Here is a 19,135-nt window from a genome sequence, read left to right as displayed (position 1 = left end):
GATTTCTGCAGATAATACTATGTATAACAGCTTAAAGCATGACATGGTGGTATTTTTACTATTATAGTATTTTTAAACTGTGAAATGATGTTAAATGTTGTGAGTAAACTTTACATTCTGAATTTTCTTCTGTCTCTTAAGTTCATTTGACATTTACATTTGAAATCTATATTGTTATATTTGTTTTTCTGCTTCTAAGTTTAATAAAATATATAAAGTTAATATGATCTATTGACTTCATAGATTTGGGCAGATAAAATTCATCTCAATGCAAATTTAAGTAAAATAAATGTTGTTTAATTTTAGAGCTATACTACAAAATTCCTGGGCTGAAGTCATGGATTTAATATTGAAACCCCGTTCTGGAGGTGAGAAAAAAAAATATCTTAGGGGAAAAAAAAAAACGTATGAGTAGGTATTCATGGAATTGCTTTGAATAAAAGTATAGGTGCAAGTTGAGGTCATTATTTCAGAATTTTAAAAAATTGTTTTTAAAATAAAAGATATAGTTTATATCTATTTTTATGCAAATTTTATGTATTTATTTGAGATTTGTAATTCATATGTTATTTTCAGTTCTTTGGTTCATCTAATTTATTAATTCATAAATTATTACATTCATTTTCTTTTCTCCATGCATACAAAATTGCTGAACGTATAGGAATCCAAACAGATTTCTCTGGTAGTTAAATAGAATATAAAAACTTGACAAAAACACATTGTGGATTTTCAGTTTGAAGAGTTCATTAAAAACTCTAAAGTCATACTGTATGAAAAGGATTTAAATACTACTTTACAAATTACCAAAATAAGTATGCCCACTTTGAGTAATTATTCATTTGCAAATTAAAAAGATAAAGTCTAATTTTATCAAAAGTAAGCCATCAAATTTGACAATATGGTAGAAAAGAGCAGGAAGGACTCCCAGTGTTTTGTCTGATACTGAGTCAGCTTGATAATGAACAAGTCAGTCACTGGCTTTAAGTCCTGGGGTGGCAGCATGTTGAAAGCCACCTAGTCCTGTAAGCTTTCTGCCTTTCCCATCTTTTCACTTCCTGATGGTTATTCCTGGGCCAGGTGAGCGGAAGCCCTTCAGGGTACCTTTATTTACAAATAGCACTTTCTAATTTTGTGTTCTCTGTGAAGTGTTTCAGGTTATAGAAGTCTGTCTCCCGGACACATTGTTTGATCACAGCTTTTTTTCTCCCTCCTCTCCCAGCTGAAAAGGGGTACTTGGTCAAATGCAGGGAGGAATGGGCGAAGACCAAAGACCCAGCCGCTGCCCTTCGAAAACTGCCTGTCAAAAGGTGTGTGGAAGGGCAGCTGCTCCGAGGACTTTCAAAGTACGGAATGAAGAACATAGTCTCTGCGTTCGGCATAGTGAGTGCGACTTGTGAAGCCAGGCATAACTCAGGGCGGCTTAAGGCTGTCAGACTTCACCTGTAAATGTTTTACTGAGCTTTGAAAGAGCAGAAGGTAACCAGGGATCCTTTGAGGGTCTCTGAGAGGTGTTCCCTGAGCGATCCTCCTGCAGATTGATGGTGGCGGGGGAGGGTGCTGGGAGCAGGCAGCGGAGGGCCTGAGAAAAGCATCGGTGCGGAAAATACCATCTCCCAGGAAGTTCAGTTTAAATTAGGTATCTTGGCACCTGAGAAACTCAGTCCCCATCATAGAGTTTGTTCATGGGTCCTTCCCCAGTGTCAGAGCTGTGACCTGCCGTAGTGAGGGTCGCACAATGAGTGGCCTCAGTGACTACAGTTTAGTGTGGTTTCTTCATGGTGACTCGAGAGTGGGTGCCATCCTGGTAAGTGTGGCCTGTGCTAGTGTTCGGGTTCCCTGATCCAGACAGACTGAAGTTCACCTCTTAAATGTAAGTCTTGCTTACTCTTCTCCAGATGTCCCCAAAAAAGCAGTATTCCCGCTGCATCAAAGTAGTTGTCAGTTCAGTTATTTAGGTTTTCCCCTTCCATAGGGTTATGCGGGAGAAAGCACTGTTGGCTTTCTGACTGATGTGTAAATTCCTTGAGTTTGCAGCCTGTGTCTTAGATTTGGGGTGGGAATTCCAAGCACCTGCTTTCCTCGCACACATGTCTGCACTACAGGCATGAAGCAGAGCTGCTGTAGCTGCTGCTGATTGTGAACACCCTTTAGTCTGAGGGCTTCCGTCCCTAAAACTGATGGTTATGTATCAGTCCCTGTTTCTCTAGGCTCTTAGAAAAATGGGAGATTTAAGTTAAGAGCTTCTTAAGGGGCACCGCTGATCAGTGGGATGTCTTGGAAAGGACAGTACTTTTAATATTCAGTGTATTTTTTTTTCTCTTGCCTGTTTTCTTTTGTTGTTGTTCCCTCAGATACCAAGAAATAACCGTTTAATGTACATTCATAGCTATCAGAGCTATGTGTGGAACAACATGGTAAGCCAGAGGATAGAGGAGTACGGACTGAAGCCTGTCCCAGGGGACCTTGTTCTCAAAGGAGGTAAAAAGGCAGATACCATCCGTATTCAGCCAAACTAGGATTCAGTTATTTGACACTGTGCTTAAAGTCTAGCCTGGCTACTAATTAAGATAGAGAGCTGTCTGATAAGCTTGAAATGGAAGGACATTGTAAGCCCAGACTGACTAGTTTGGATCTGTTATCTTTCATGAAGAATATGCATCTGATTTGAAAATATGCTCCTTACTCTCTCTGGGCCTCAGGTTTCTCAACTAGAATAAGATTTGGACTAAACGTTGCCTGCAGTCGCTTTCTCCAAAGGCTAATCTTGGTCTCGCCAGTACTTCTCTATGCTTCTGGGCGTACTTTAGCCTCCCTGCTGTTTGTCAGCCAATTCTCAAGAGTTTCTTTAAGTCAACACAAGCTGGAGCTCACTTTATGTGCGGGTTGTGATGTAATAGACATTTAGTGCATACGCCATGCCTGAAATATTCATAAAATGTGCAAATCATCCCATCTGCTTTTGAGCCCTTACCGTGTGCCAGGCTTTGTGCTCAGTAAGCCCTTCACCTACATCTTCTAGTTTAAAGCTCACCGTATTCCTGTGAAGTGTTGTCTCTGTTCTTCAGATGAGGTTCAGTCACTTGCCCCATGGTTCCACAGCTGGTTAAAAAAAAGAAAAGACTGGGAGGAAGAGGGTATAGCTCAAGTGGTAGAGCACATGCTCAGCATGCACAAGGTCCTGGGTTCAATCCCCAGTACCTTCTCCAAAAATAAATAAATCTAATTACCTCCCCCTGCCAAAATTAAATAATACAATAATAAATAAATGAAATATTAAAAAAAAAAAAAAGAAAAGGCTGGGAATCAGAATCCAACCTGTCTGTTTCCCAAGTCCATGTTGTTCTGGCTTACCGACTGCCCCGCTACTGTCTGCAGACACAGCCTGCTCATCTGCAGGTGTGCCCGGTAAATCCATTAAAGATTTCAATTTGTTTGTACAGAAATTTTAATTAATTTTTACCTGGTTTAATTTTTCTTCATCCAGTATTGATCACATCTGGTGTGTTTTAATGTCCCCTGTGCCACCACATTTCACCCTCTAAATGCAGACTGGTTTTTTTCATTGCTTACTCTTTTAGCAGAGTTGCATTCATTTGTGACAGCTTTCCAAGTAGTATTTTGTAGTGTTATTTGATGAGGAAAAGGGAGCTAAAAGCAAGGATTTCTTTAAAAAAAAAAATGAGGGTGCAGTTGAGAAACAGATTATTTTTAGTTTTCTACTTTTTCTAAATCCATAATATTTATTTCTTGGGTAGAACAGAAAAGACAGAAGACATAGATTCCAAATTAATTTCTTTATGCTTCATAGACCACTGAACCTGTACCAGCTTGCATTTCTGACTGCTTAGATGTGTGTAATTTTTAAGAGTGGGCTCGTGAAACTGTTACCTATTTTCTTAATTTTTCTTAATGTATTCTTGGTGAATTCCAGCCACAGCCACCTATATTGAGGAAGAAGATGTTAATAATTACTCCATCCATGATGTGGTAATGCCCTTGCCTGGTTTTGATGTTATCTACCCCAAGCATAAAAGTAAGTTCCCTATGTGGGGAAAATAAGTAACAGAGAGTGTAACATAATTAAGCCACTGACAGCCAAGAACAGAGAGAGGGGGAAAAAAAATCAATATTTTAAGTCTAATTTTAGAACCTTGATTTCCATCAGACTTGAAAAAAAGTTTCTATTTCAAACATACATAAGCCATGTTTACTTATAAAAGTCTCCCTGAAATAGATGTGTTCAGATGGAAGACTTAAAATTAAGAAACCTGATGGTGGAGATGGTGGTGAAAGCATTGATATTATTATTGTTGCTGTTATTATTGGCACTGTTACTTAAATTTCTGAAATTCACTAATTCTTTTTTTTTCTAATTATAGTCAGTTTACCATGTGTCAATTTCTGGTGTACAGCACAATGCTTCCGTCATATATGAATATACATATATTCATTTAATAATTCTTACTAAGGATGGAAGGGTTTGGAAAGAGTCATTGAGAAAGCAGATGGATAATACTACTCTAATATTGCCTTTTTGAACCTTTTTTTTTTTTAATCATGTAAGTAATATCTGCTCATTGTGTTTTAAGAGTCAGTGGGCTCAGAAGTTTATAAAGTGAAAACTCAGAATTCCCTATTCTAACTTCCCATTCCCCAGAGGCTGTTAAAAATTGCTTCTGTACCTTCATGGATGCCACTTTGTGGGGAGAATTGCAGCCTTTATTGTTCAAGGATTCAGAAATTGGGAGGAAGAAAGGCAGCTCTGAGCATGAGACTGACTTGGTGGAACTGACCCTGGAGGTTTACTCCTCGCCAGGGCTGGTCTGTAGGAGGTGTTTTTTTGTTAAAACATCTTTATTCTCAAGAGGGCAGAAACTTATCAGCATTTTATTCCTTGAAATTATAGAATGATTAGGATTAACATCGTTCTTTGATAAGGCAAATACTTACAACAAAAGAGTTGAGTAGTAAATCGCTGCTTACTAATTTAATCTTAAATCGCTGTGTGAAGTTGATGTCACAGAGGGAAGAGGACTAGACAAGAGGAGGGAGAGTGAATCAGGGAGGTAGATGAGGGAAGGGGTGTGGCCTGCCTGTGCTGCGGAGACGGCGCAGCGAGGAACCCAGGAGATGGGTACCAGGAGTGAGAGAAGAATGCTCGGAGCCACACTGGCCCTCTTTCCAAGAAAGAAAAAGAGAACATTCTTTTTTTCTTTCTTGTACCTCTCAAGGTCAGAAACTTGGGCCAGTACCAATTAAGACATAAATTCACCACAGCCTTTGACAGCCGTTGGTGGAGACCTCGTGGCCAAGATGGGGGCTCACAGGCTGGATGGGTGATAATTCAGACACGTGGATTGGCAGCAGAGGCACACTTGGTGTCAGCGGTGCTCATTGAGGGATCCCTGTTGTCCTCAGTGTGGGTCGTGAGGGAGTCTTTCCTTGCTCCTGGTCTACCCAGCATTCTTTATGAATGAGTTGAGTAAAGAAATCTGCGTATCATATTTGCAAATAGTAAAACTCCAAAAAGTTAATATTAATTGTATGAAAAATAAGTATTTAAATAGAACTACTGAGGGCCTTTAATAGGGTTAAATGTAAATTCTCATGTTTATGCTCAAAGAACAAATGCGTAGATGGAAAAGGCCCAGTTTGGTAGTAGTCTACGTAAAACGTATCCGGTGTTAACTGTTAACGTAAGCCTGTTCCCCAAGACAGATGAGGGCTTGGTGGAGGGTAAAGAAATGTCAAAGGGGGAACAGTTGGGGGAACCATTGCTGGCCTAGAGAAGGTATGGCTTAAAGGCCCAATACTTACGAATGCATATGGAAGAGGGCAATTATTCTATGTTCCAAAGCAGTCAACAGAAGTCACAAGAAGACAGATTTCAGCTTGGCATAGGAAGAACCTTCTAATAATTGCACCCCTCACAAAGTAGTAACTCCCTGTAAATGGCAACGTGCAAGCAAAGGCTGGATGACTGTCTCTCTCTGGTGTTATAAAAAAAGATTCTACATCAGGTGCGAGGGTGAGCCAGATGGTGTTCCCAGGTCTCTTATTTTTATACATTTATTTATAACTACCTTCTCCCGGAAAGAGTGAGTCTCTGTATATGGTCTCTTCCAACTCTGAGCACATACAAGTTGCAGTTGAGTAACTTCTGATGAAGTGGCCTTTTGTAGCTGTCTTGGGGACTTTACACTCCAGGTACTGTGCCTGGCTGCAAAGATGACCCACAAGTTGGCCACACCTAACCTGGAAACAGCTAGTACTAAATTTTAATTCTAGAGAAGTCACTAAATTTTAATTCCGGAGAACAGGCTGGATCGTGAATTGAGGTGACTGATTTTGCGAAGGTGATATAACTGAATCTGTGTTACGCTCTTTGTGGTCTAGTTCAGGGTAGCTTGCTGACATGCTGCGTTCCAACCAACTTTTTGTGTTTTATATTAGTTAGTGAAGCCTACAGGGAAATGCTCACAGCAGACAACCTTGATATTGACAACATGAGACACAAAATTCGGGATTATTCCTTATCAGGAGCCTACCGGAAGATCATTATTCGTCCTCAGAATGTCAGCTGGTGAGTGACCGTCCGGAATGAAATAGAACTGAATTACTACATGAGGTTTCAAGCTTTTGCGTCACATGTGTGTTTCTCAGTGCTTAGAACCTGTCGTAAAAGCATTAACTGTTGTTACTGATACTGTTCTCATACTGTTACTTCTTGGTATTTTTCAAATTATCAAGAGATAAATGAATTCAAATATATAGTGAAAGTGGCTAAGTTTACATCTTACTCACGTTAGTAAATTATTGAAGAAATGTGCAGAGAATGAACTTTCTCCCTATTTCTAAGAAACAGAGATTTGCTAGCTACTTTATTCAGAATTAGCTGTGAGTTGCAAACACTGATCTAGTTGTTTTAATATCCTATTTCTAGAGAGAAAAAGATCCTTATATTCAGACATTTTAAACTACTTTAATACCTAGTATTATGTAAAGCTTTATTCGAGAATTTTAAAAATTAAAGCCTGGACTAGTTGCCCACTGTCCAGAAATTCTCTCTCTTCCTTCTCTCCATCTCTTCCTCTCCCTTCCCCTCTTCCCTCCTCTTTTCCGGATGGTGGGAGGACGTTGGCAGAGTTGTAATCGATCTGGTCCACTCCGGAGAGCAGGTCCTCACGAGTAACATAAGTGTTGTTAGTGGTGTTAACCACACTGGAGAAAATATAAATGCTGTGATTGGTTGAATTGCATCTGTGCCAAGTGAAGTTTACAGCTTATCAACTATGTACAAAAGGAATTTCCATCCTGGGGAAACATTTTGTGTCTTTTACATAGGCTGGCGTCCTCTGTCCACTTGCTGTGTAGTATTTATATATAGAACTGGCCTTATTCTGTATTGACTACTCCCACCTAGAATTATTTACAGTTTAGACCTGTGTGTTTTCCTTGCTAAACAAATGGTGATACGCAACTTAGTACCTATTAGGGAAATTCTCTTTCACACTTTTCTTTATATGTTTTGAAGGGAAGTTGTTGCATATGATGATCCTAAAATTCCACTCTTCAACACGGATGTGGACAACCTGGAAGGGAAACCACCACCGGTTTTTGCTTCTGGTGAGTTTACTCAGCCATCAGTTCTGCGTCCACTTTGAAATGTTTTCTCATACAAAGACATATTAAAGAAAAAATCTGATAATCATCCCCACCCCCACCCACTCCGTGATTTCTATCTTGTGTTTTGTCAGTGATTGACTATCCTCCCCACCCCGTAGAGAGTGAACGAAGGTAAGATTCCAGGAAGAGGGTCTAAAACATGAAGTTTGCATTCTCATCGTGAAATTCTGATTGCCATTCCTTTGTCTGTTTTCACCCTGTGCTGTAATTTTATTTTGTTTTTTAATTTTTCATGCGTTTCTCTCCTGTGCTCTTCTGTCACCTGCCCTTTTTATGAAGGTTCTGGGTAGAATTACCATAGAGGTTCAGCTGGATGGTACTCTCACAGATCTCTTGCTTCTGCGTCTCATTCTCTGAGGCCGCATAGGGAGCAGCCTGAGGAAAGGAGCACAGATCTTTCATTTGTAGAGAGATTATGTGACTCGCCGCAGTCTGTCTGCAGCTGCCGTACTTTTCTGATGGTTCTCTTTCTTGCCCGGCAGAAGGCAAATACAGAGCTCTGAAGATGGAGTTTTCTCTTCCTCCTTCTACTTACGCGACCATGGCCATTCGCGAAGTGCTAAAAATGGATACCAGCATCAAGAAGCAGACCCAGCTGAATACCACCTGGCTCCGCTGAGGCCTTTGTCCCCAGATTAGAAAATGCAGACACGTGTTTGCTGGCTTCCTGTTCATTTTCCTCTTAGTACAGACCCATCTGTGGATTTTGGATCTTTGTAGTGAAAGACTTCATATTTTTTCAAGTTTTTTTAGCTTAATTCGCAGTATTTGTATATGTATACAAATCTTGAGGATCCTGATTCTAGCTCAGAGAATATAAATTGGTTAGATATATTTCAGGTGCTTGAATCAGCTTTACTGGCTTTATAATAATTTTAAAGGACTTTGATTTAAAGTAGCAGTTTTCAGTTTTGTTACATCCTTGAAGGACAACAGAAAATTTTAATACATCCATGAATGGAGTACACCACAGTGCATTTTAAGAGAAAATGCAAAGAGTGATACCCCACCAACCTATGGATAGAAATACAGTAATCATGCTTACTTAAATGATGATAAAACATCTAAAGGTTTATGAACACAAAAGTGATTGTCATTATCCAGCTCATGTACCAGGTTCAGGTAAGCGTTTATAGGCTTTTCAGTTGCAACAGCTTTTGCATTTATTATTATCATTGCCTTGCAGGACAGTTGCATCAATAGGGCTCTTTTCTTGAGGTAAACGTGCAGCTATTTTGTTACTTAAGGTCTAATTTTTACTCTAGGTGCCTTTTATGTTCAGAACTCTTTCCCCTGGCCTGGTATTTGCCCAGCAGTAAATGATAGCAGGTAAGAAAGCTTTTGAAACGTAAAGAAGGGCTCCTCCTATCAGCTGCAGTACCCTTTGTTACCCAGCGTAGGTATTGCCAGTTCTGGCCACGCATAAAACTTTTCTCTGGTGTAAGAGCATAAATCTGCCTTCCAAGGGTGTGTGACATAATTGTACCAAGTTTTATTTTCTACCATTTCTAGAACCAAATATAATAAATATTTTTTAAAACTCCGTTCTCCTGGTTATGTTAATAAAATCAAATATCTAAAACTGAATGCAAATGAGAATGTAGGCCACACTGAAGGCAAGGAACTAAGTGAACGAGGACTCCTCAGAGAAGGTGTACCGTGACCAGATGTGAGATAATGTGACGGAGTGTCGAATGGTATGACTAATTGACCGTGTTAGACTGGATTCACGGTTTTTCTTACAGTCACCCCGCTCACGTGCCTTCCGGTGTGCTTTCTGGAGTGGAAACGGAAAGGATGGAGAAAAGCGGCCCCACCAGGAACATCACGCCGTGGGAGTGTGGATGACACGTACCCTGTATCTGGCAGTGGAAACAAGGTGGAAAACTGTTTTTTAGCCCTGGTATTTTACTGACGTCCATCACCTTGCAGAAGTTTTTTAAAAAAAAATGATTAGAACTACCATGGTAAATTACCCTTTTGGCTGGCTGGTTCCTAAAGAGTGTTTTGCCCCACAAGGGCCAAATGTATTAAATGTATATTGGTCTATTTGTACTTTTTAGTCCTAGCAAGTGACTCTTCATCAGACTGATTAGTGAGAAAGTACTTATTAAGGGAACCTAGCTGCATACTACTGCAAGTGCATTGAGTACTTCTGCATTTATAAATTTACATTACAAAAAAAAAAGTGAGGCTTAACTTATAAATGTTTTCCTCATTTGGGAAATGCTTGTGGCTCTTTGAGGTGAGCTAACTTTCCTGGCTGCATTAGCTGACTACCAGTTTGTGCATGTCTTCTTAAACCCCGGTGGGAAACAATGATTCAAGGCAGATTCTTAGAGCTGTTTTGAGACTTGGGGACATATCGTCCAACCTGGGGACTTGGTCAACTTTGAATAAATCATTGCTTTAGCCTAGCTGTCAGGACATTTGTTGTTAACAAAGCAGAGGGGGCAGATTTACAAAGCCTGACAGCAACCCCATCCTCAACATAGAAGTGTCTTTGTTTCCTGGGTTTTTACCTCAAAGAAGTAGTAAAGGATGATTACTTTTTATTATATAATGTAAAACCAAGTGCTGTTTACTAGTAGAAAAGTAAGCTAAATAACCACTGTCTGACCATCAACTCTTTCTATTCATGGTTTCATGTAGCAGGTAATAACTAGACTGCCATTATACTAATAAAAAAAGACATCTGGTTGATTCCTGAATCTTCATGGTTGCATGTTGTGCATAATAACCAGATAACCATGATACTAATAAATTTTTCCCCCCTGGTTGATTCCTGAATCAACCAAAAAATTGCTAGCAGCTGTAATAGCACATGAGTCCTTAAAACTCCAGCAGCTGTTCCAGGCTGTACAGATAACCACAGACTGGTATGTATTTGCACTGAAATGCATTTCATGGCCAATTTTGCACTAAAAACTAAGGGTGTGTGTACAATACAAAATAGAGAGTATATATAAATGTTATATTAACTTCTCACCTGTGATAATGTGTGTCCATGTGGTATTTGGAAACATAGAAACAGTCTAGGAGAGTGTGCTGTGTGGTTAGTGTACATGAAGAAGTGAAAACACAATGGAAGAACCACAAAGCTGTGGATGGCGGGGTTCTGCCCTTCATAAACTGAAGAGTGTGTTTGTCTGACAAAGGGTAACTTTAAGGTTTTTCTTTGTTGAATGAAATCTGCTTTCCTGCTTTATGGGGCTACATTCCTATAGGATAAAACTCTGTTTTGAATGGTAAACTCCTTGGAAAATCTAAGGAATATATATGGACACTTTCCAGGGAAAAGGAAGGGGTAACGTGTGTATACACACACACATACATGCTTGCTTCTTGTGCAATGTATTCAGTCGAGACCACCTGCCCTGGATAAGTGCTTTCCAAACTTTAATGTGTGTATGAATTACCTGGTGATCCTATTATAGTGCAGAATGTATTTTAGGAAACGCAGGTGGAATTGGCCTGTGCTGCTGGTCTGCACACCACACTTGGGGAAGCAAAACTCTAGACCTGTGCAGGCCAGTACAGCAGACACTAGCCACACGTGGTTAATTTAAATTTAACTAAAATAAACTTTAAAATTCAGCTTCCCAGTCCCACTAGGCACAGTTCAACAGCTGCATAGCCATACATGTGATTAGTGGCTGCTGTGTTGGACAGCACTGCTCTGGATAACAAATCTGTCATGCGGAATACAAAGGAGGCGCAACACCCAGTGATGCTAATGATTAAAGGCAAACACTCAGTTAATACACATTCTACAGGTGTAAGTGGAATTACACTGTAATTAGATCCAGGGGTCACACTGGCGATTTAAAAGACACGCTAGGTGTCTTCTTTACACTCAGTTCCACGCTTCTCGTTTTCTGGCTTCCTCCAAGATCACCTGTGATACTTTCCCTTTTCTGCCTTTGCTTCCATCTAGATACCTTGTCCAGAGGTTTAATCAAACCATTCTTTAGGCTTTATGGTCTTATTGCTTGATAGGGGAAAATTATCCAGAAAATGTCTTAACTGCTGTTATTAAAAACTTTCCCTTTTGGTTGGCATGCACTGTAGCTTCTTATGAAAGCAGCAGCTGCAGAAAGCAGGAATGGTGAGAGAGTCCTTATGATTTTGTTGTCTTGGAGGAGTACAGTGATGACTGTGTTACAGCTTTTCCACCCATGCTGAAGACTCCTGGAAAGTGACCAGTGAGTAAAAGAGATGGCAACAGGGAACTAATGGGAGAAGTTACTCAAAACCCTGTCTTCTGATGCATACTTACTATCCCCTCAAAAGCTCTAAATGTTTTTCTAGAACAACTCTGTCCAATAAAAATATAATGTGAGCTGAATATGTAATTTAAAATTTTCTAGTAGCCACATTGAGTTTGTTTAAAGAGAGGCAGGTTGGGTTAATAGTATGTATTTTATTTAAACCAAAATATCTAAAAGATATTTCAACATGTAATTAATATACAAAGCTAAATATTTTGCAGTCTCCTTTTTGTACTAAGTCTTTAAAATACAGTGTGTATTTTATCCTTACAACACATCTCAATTTGGCCTAGCCACATTTCCAGTGCTCAGTAGCCACGTGGCCAATGGCTGCTGTACTGGATGGTAAGGTTTTGAAATATCATTTCTTTACTGTGTCACTGGTATAATGGTAAATTTGTCTTGAGTATTAAGGTTTAATTTGTAAAATTAGGAGTATGTAATTTGGGAGTCAGGCTAGGTAAGCGTGATTTTGAAATGCTTAATAGATTATTACGTTTTATGGTGACTGGGTATAAATATTTTTGCTATGGGAACACATAACAAACAAGACTGTTAATAGGTTTGAAATATTTTGGGATGCTTGAAATTTTCCTTAAGCAGTTCTGATGATACCCTGCAATTTTCTCTCTTTAAATAATGCAGTGCTAATCCTTAGTGCAGCCTCTATTTAGATTTTAAATCCTAAATTCATGGAATATAAATTGAGGTTTTAGGGATAAGAGTGAAGATTTTGTGACTGGTTAGCACATAAAGCTGGGAACCCAGGTTGTGCAGGAGTGGTAAGGCGATTGAAGCAGGCCTGAGATTTTTGTCTTTTAAAAACTTTTTTATTAACAGCTTTGTTGAGCTATAATTTCACATACTGTACAATTCACGCATTTAAAGTGTTCAATTCAGAGGGTTTTAGTATAGTCATAGTTTTGCAGCCATCACCACAACCAGTTTTACAGCATCTTTATCACCCTAAAGAGAAACCCCATACCCATCAGCAGTCACTTTCCATGCCCAGCCCCTGGCAACCGTTACTTTGCTGGCAAGAACTACTTTCAGTGTCTATAGATTTGTCTAGTCTGGTCATTTCATATAAATGAAATCACACAATATGGATCTTTTCTGACTGACTTCTCTTCACTTAGTATAATGTATTCCAGGTTCATCCATGGTGTAGCAGGTTATCAGTGCTTCGTTCCTGTCCATTGCCGCATCATATTGCACATGTGAATGTACCCTATTTTGTTTATCCATTCATCAGTTGACAGATCTTTGGGTTGTTTCCCCCTTTTGGCTGTCATGAATAATGCTGCTAAGAACAGTTTTGTTCAAGTTTCTGTATGGATATATGTTACTTCTTTTGGGTACATAGCCAGGAGTGGAATTGCTGAGTCATATAGTAACTCTGTGTTTAATCTTTTGAGGAATAGCCAGACTGGTTCCGTAGCAGCCGCACCATTTTACATTCTCACCAGGAGTGTATGAAGGTTCCAGTTTCTCCACATCCTCACCAACACTTGTTATCTGTCCCTCTGATTATAGCCACCCTAGGGGTTGTAAAGTTGTATCTCTTGTGGTTTTGAATGCATTTCCCTGATGACTATGTTGAACATCTTTTTTTGTGCTTTTGGCCATTTTCCTATGTTGTTTTGGAGAAATGTCTATTCAGATCCTTGGCCCATTTTAGAATTGAGTTATTTGTCTTTTTGTGGTTGAGTTGTAACATCTCTTTATATTTTCTAGATACTTTATCAGACACCCAATTGAAAAATATTTTCTCTCATTCTCTGAGTATTTTCACTTTCTTGAAGACTGAGTTTTAAAAGTTGCAGGAGATATTCTTTATTGAGTTTAAAAATTTTTTTTATTAAAGTACATTCAGTTACACTGTCAATTTCTGGTGTACAGCAGTGTCCCAGTCATACATACACATATATATACATTTTCATATTCCTTTTCATTAAAGGTTACTACAAGATATTGAATATAGTTCCCTATGCTATACAGAAGAAATTTGTTTCTTTTAATCTATTTTTATATATAGTAGCTAACATTTGCAAATCTCAAACTCCCAAATTTATCCCTTCCTACCCCCTATCCCCTGGTAACCATAAATTGTTTACTATGTCTGCGAGTCTGTTCCTGTTTTGTAGTTGAGTTCATTAGTGTCCTCTTTTTTTTTTTTAATTAGATTCCACATATGAGTGATATCATATAGTATTTTTCTTTCTCTTTCTGGCTTCACTTAGAATGATGATCTCTAGGTCTGTACATGTTGCTGCAAATGGCATTATTTTATTCTTTTTTATGGCTGAGTAGTATTTCCATTGTATAAATAGACCACAACTTCTTTATCCAGTCATCTGTCAATGGACATTTAGGTTGTTTCCATGTCTTGGCTATTGTATATAGTGCTGCTATGAATATTGAGGTGCATGTATCTTTTCGAATTAGAGTTCCCTCCAGATATATCCCCAGGAGTGGGATTGCTGGATCATATGATAAGTCTATTTTTAGTCTTCTGAGGAATCTCCGTACTGTCTTACATAATGGCTGCACCAAACTACATTTCCACCAACGGTGCAGGAGGGTTCCCTTTTCTCCACACCCTCTCCAGTGTTTATTGTTCATGGGCTTTTTAATGATGGCCGTTTTGACTGGTGTGAGGTGTTAGTGGTAGTTTTGATTTTCATTTCTCTAAAAGTTAGCAATATTGGGCATTTTTTCATGTGCCTATTGGCCATTTGTATGTCTTCATTAGAGAAATGTTTGTTTAGGTCTTCTGCCCATTTTTCGATTAGGTTGTTTTTTGTTACTGAGTGGTATGAGCTGTTTGTATACTCTGGAAATAAAGCCTTTTGTCAGTTGCATCATTTGCAAATATTTTCTCGCATTCTGTAAGTAGTTGTTTTGTTTGGTTTATGGTTTTCTTTGCTGTGCGGAAGCTTATAAGTTTAATTAGATCCCATTTGTTAATTTTTGCTTTTATTTCTATTGCCTGGGTAGACTAGGAGAACATTGCTAAGATTTATGTCGAAGAATTCAACATAGAAGATCTTAATGCCTGTTTTGACCACGAGAAAAATGTGTCACTATCAAAAACGTTGGTCTAAAGGACACAGTCACTTCATTTGACAGGGAAGCCACCTCCCATTGACTTCACCCTTTGGAAAGTTGATACTGTCTTAGTTGATCCTAATACTTTCTGTCTAATAAAGTGGAGCTAAAGTCTGTCTGACTCTTTCCTGGGCCATCCCAGCTTCTTAGGGCCTGGCCCTTATGCATTAATTAGGAGGAAGTCATGATGTAGATAAGGCCAAAAAAGTGAAAATCCAAAATTAGATACAGTTTACTTTAAATATAGCGCAGCTTATTGATATCTGTAATTCTGCAAAGGAAAAATGTGCATCATTCCTTCCACGGGTGTTTATTGCATTCCTGGTAACAAGCGATTTTCATTTTACTGCACTTCACACATACTTTGTTTTTTTATAAGTTGAAGGTTTGTGGCAATCCTGCGTCAGGCAAGTGTGTTGGCACCATTTTTCCAAAAGCATCTGCTCGTTTTGTGTCTCTGTCACATTTTGATAATTCTTATAATATTTTAGACTTTTTCATTATTAGACGTGCTATGGTGATCTGTGACCTTTGATGTTACTCCTGTGATTGTTTTGGGGCACCGCGAACCACACCCATGTAAGACAGTGAGCATAATGAATGTTGTGTGTGTTCTGACTGCTCCACCCACCAGCTGTTTCCCCATCTTGCTCCCTCTTCTTGACCTCCCTAGTCCCTGAGACACACTAGTATTGAAATTAGACTAGTTAATAACCCTACAGTGGCTTCTAAATGTTCAAGTGGAGAGCCATATATCTCACTTTAAATCCAAAGCTAGGAATGATTAAACTTAGTGAGGAAGGCGTGGTGAAGCCAAGATAGGCTGAAAGCTAAGCCTCTTGCACCAAACTGTTAGCTAGGTTGTAAATGCAAAGGAAAAGTTTTTGAAGGAAATTAAAAGTTCTACCCCAGTGAGCACATGAATGATAAGAAAGCAAAACGGCCCTATTGCTGATAATGGAGAAAGTTTTAGTCGTGTGGATAGAAGGTCAAACCAGCCACAACATTCCCGTAAGCCAAAGTCTCATCCAGAGCAAGATCCTAACTCTTCAATTCTATGAAGGCTGAGAGAGGCGAAGCTGGTTCATAAGGTTTAAGGAAAGAAGCCATTTCTATATCATTAAAGTGCAAGGTGAAGTAGCAAGTGCTGATGTGGAAGCACCAGCAAGTTTTCCAGAAGATCTGAGGTAATAGATGAAGGTGGCTACCCTAAACAGAGTCTCCATGTAGATGAAAACAGCCTTCCATTGAAAGAAGATGCCATCTAGGACTTTCATAGCTAGAGAGGAAAAGTCAAGTGCCTGGCTTCAAAGGACAGGCTGAAGACTCTTGTTAGAGGCTAATGCAGCTGGTGACTTGAAATTGAGGCCAGTGTTCATTTACCATTCCAGCAATCCTAGGGCCCTTCAGAATTATGTTCAACCTCCTCTGCCTGTGCTCTGTAAATGGAACGGCAAAGTCTGGATGACAGCACATCTGTACAGCATGGTTTACTGAATATTGTAAGCCCAGTGATGAGACCTATGGCTCAGAAAACAGGATTCAAAATATTACAGCTCATTTACAATACACCTCGTCATGCAAGAGCTCTGGTGGAGGCATGCAACAAGATGAATGTTGTTTTCATGCCTGCTAACACAGCATCCGTTCTGTAGCCTATAGTTCAAGGAATAACTTCAGCTTTCTGGTCTTATTATTTAGGAGATACATTTTGTAAGGCTATCACTATTATGCGTAGTGATTCCTCTGATGGATCTGGGTGAATCAGATTGAAAACTTTCTGGAAAGGACTCATCATTCTAGGTGCCACTGAGAACATTCATGGTTCCTGAGGAGAGATCAAAATATCAACATTCACAGGAATTTGGAAGAGGCTGAGTTCAGTCCTCATGGATGACATTGAGGGGATTCAAGACTTCAGTGGAGGAAGTAACTGCAGATGTGGTGGAAATAGCAAGAGAACTAGAATAAACAAGTTCATACTGTATAGCATGGGGAACTGTATTCAATATCTTGTAGTAACTTAATGGTGAAAAAGAATATGAAAATATATGTATGTTCATATATGACTGAAGCATTGTGCTGTACACCAGAAATTGACACAACATTGTAAACTGAGTATAATTAAAAATATATATCTATGTATGTATGAAAAAGAGAACTAGAAAAGAAGTAGAGCCTGAAGATGTGACTGAATTACTGCAATCTCATGACAAAACTTTAATGAATGAAAAGTTGCCTCTTATGGAGAGCAGAGAAAGTGGTTTCTGGAGATGGAGTCTACTCCTGGTGAGAATGCTGAAAAAACTGTTGAAATGACAACAAAGGATTTAGAAGATTACATAGACTTGAATGATAAAGCAGGAGCAAGTTCTAAGAGGAATGACTCCAATTCTGAAAGAAGTTCTGTGGGTAAAATGCCATCAAACAACATTGCATGCTACTGAGAAATCGTTCATGAAAGGAAGAGTCAATCAGTGAGGCAAACTTTACTGTTGTATTATTTTAAAAAATTGCCACAGCCACCCTAGCCTTCAGCAACCACCAGTCTGATCAGTCAGCAGCCATTAACATCAAGCAAGACCCTCCACCAGCAGAAAGATTGTTAATTGCTGAAGACTCAGATAATGGTTAGGATTTTTTAGCAATAAAATATTTTTCTAGTTAAGGTATGTACGATTTTTTTAGACATAATGATATTGCACACTTAATAGACGGTATAGCATGAAACCCTTTTTTTTTTTTTTTAAATTGGAGTTACTGGGTATTGAACTCAGGACCTCATGCGTGCTAAGCATGCACTCTGCCACTGAGCTATCTCCCTCCCCGCTTAGCATGAAACACTTCTAAATGCACTGAGAAACCAAAAAATTCATGTGACTCACTTTGTTGCAGTATTTGCTTAATTGTGGTGGTCTAGAACTGAATCCACAATATCTCCAAGGTGTGCTTGTTAATGGAAAGCACTGTATTGATATCTTTAAGTAGACCCTGTCCTCCAAGAGCTCTTGGAATTAGTTTGTCCAGTACTTTCTTCCTGTGCATATACCAACTGATGGCAGGAGAAAAACTGTCCAAAATCTTGCTAGAAAAGGAAGCCTGGCCACATAATAAAACTGAAAAATAAGTCAGAAAATGGGAAATTAAGTGGATAATCAAGAGACTAGAGATAGTTGCTTTTCACAAAATTTTGAGTGTAAAGTTTGTAACACTTGTCACTTGAAGAATGTATTTCTCCTACAAACTAGACTATATAAAATAGATAATCAAGAAAGATATATTATATAGCACAGAATTAAACTGATTATTTTGTAATAACCTGTAATGAAATGTAATCTGCAACAATATTGAATCACTGTGCTTACACCTAAAACTAACACAATATTGTAAATCAACTATACTTCAATTAAAAAAATGTTAATGAATGAGAATATATTTCTCCTTAGGTGTGCAATTTCCTAAATTTATGCTCAGCGAAGACAGGTAAGTATAAAGGCACAACTACACCAGCCAGCTGTACTAACAAAACTAGAGAATTTATGGTCCAATAAAATATTAATGAATTTTACCTCTCTATATATACAAAATGGCTTTTCTTTTCAAGTGGACATTTAAAATGTGATTGGCCATGCATTCTGTCTACAAACTGAACGTTCAAATGAAGCAAATAACATCAAAATGTATTTCCAGTGGTTCAGGACAGAAAATGTTCCCAGTAATTCAATTTTACTTTTAAAAATATTAATGGAAAACTTAAATGTTAATACAGAAAACTGCAAATATTTTCTCTCACAGCTCATCTTACATTACTTTCTAAAGTACTTTCTGATACATATTTCTAGCAAAAATCGCCGAAGCTGATGTTTAAGAATTCACAATGTGTTTTATCCTTTCAAAGAGCCAGCTTTTGATTTTATTGCTTTTCTCAGTAGATTTCCTGTTTTTGATTTCACCAATTTCTGCTCTGATTTCTAAATTGTTTTTCTTTGCTTCCTTTAGGCATCAATTGGTCTCCTTTCTCTAATTTCTGAAGGCAGAAGCTTAGATTATTGACTTTAAATCTTTTC

General features: G+C 38.6%; 1 protein-coding gene across 3 annotated transcripts in view; it reads left to right on the top strand.

Moving 5' to 3' along the window:
* The window catches only part of PUS7 (pseudouridine synthase 7), a 47,907-nt gene extending 38,678 nt beyond the window's left edge, over positions 1 to 9,229 (top strand). For 2 of the 3 annotated variants that reach the window (XM_074367635.1, XM_010946688.3), the window contains exons 10-16: positions 307 to 368; positions 1,220 to 1,380; positions 2,352 to 2,478; positions 3,932 to 4,033; positions 6,454 to 6,583; positions 7,535 to 7,626; positions 8,169 to 9,229. In XM_074367635.1, the coding sequence (XP_074223736.1) occupies positions 307 to 368; positions 1,220 to 1,380; positions 2,352 to 2,478; positions 3,932 to 4,033; positions 6,454 to 6,583; positions 7,535 to 7,626; positions 8,169 to 8,305 (811 nt within the window). In that variant the 3' untranslated portion in view covers positions 8,306 to 9,229. The other variant, XM_074367636.1, reaches the window with a different exon arrangement.
* The last annotated feature ends 9,906 nt before the right edge of the window (positions 9,230 to 19,135 follow it).

The sequence above is a fragment of the Camelus bactrianus genome, chromosome 7, assembly GCF_048773025.1.
Source record: "Camelus bactrianus isolate YW-2024 breed Bactrian camel chromosome 7, ASM4877302v1, whole genome shotgun sequence".
NCBI lineage: Eukaryota > Metazoa > Chordata > Mammalia > Artiodactyla > Camelidae > Camelus > Camelus bactrianus.
Note: the sequence above shows the minus strand (reverse complement) of the source record. Positions and strands in the feature narration are given on the sequence as shown.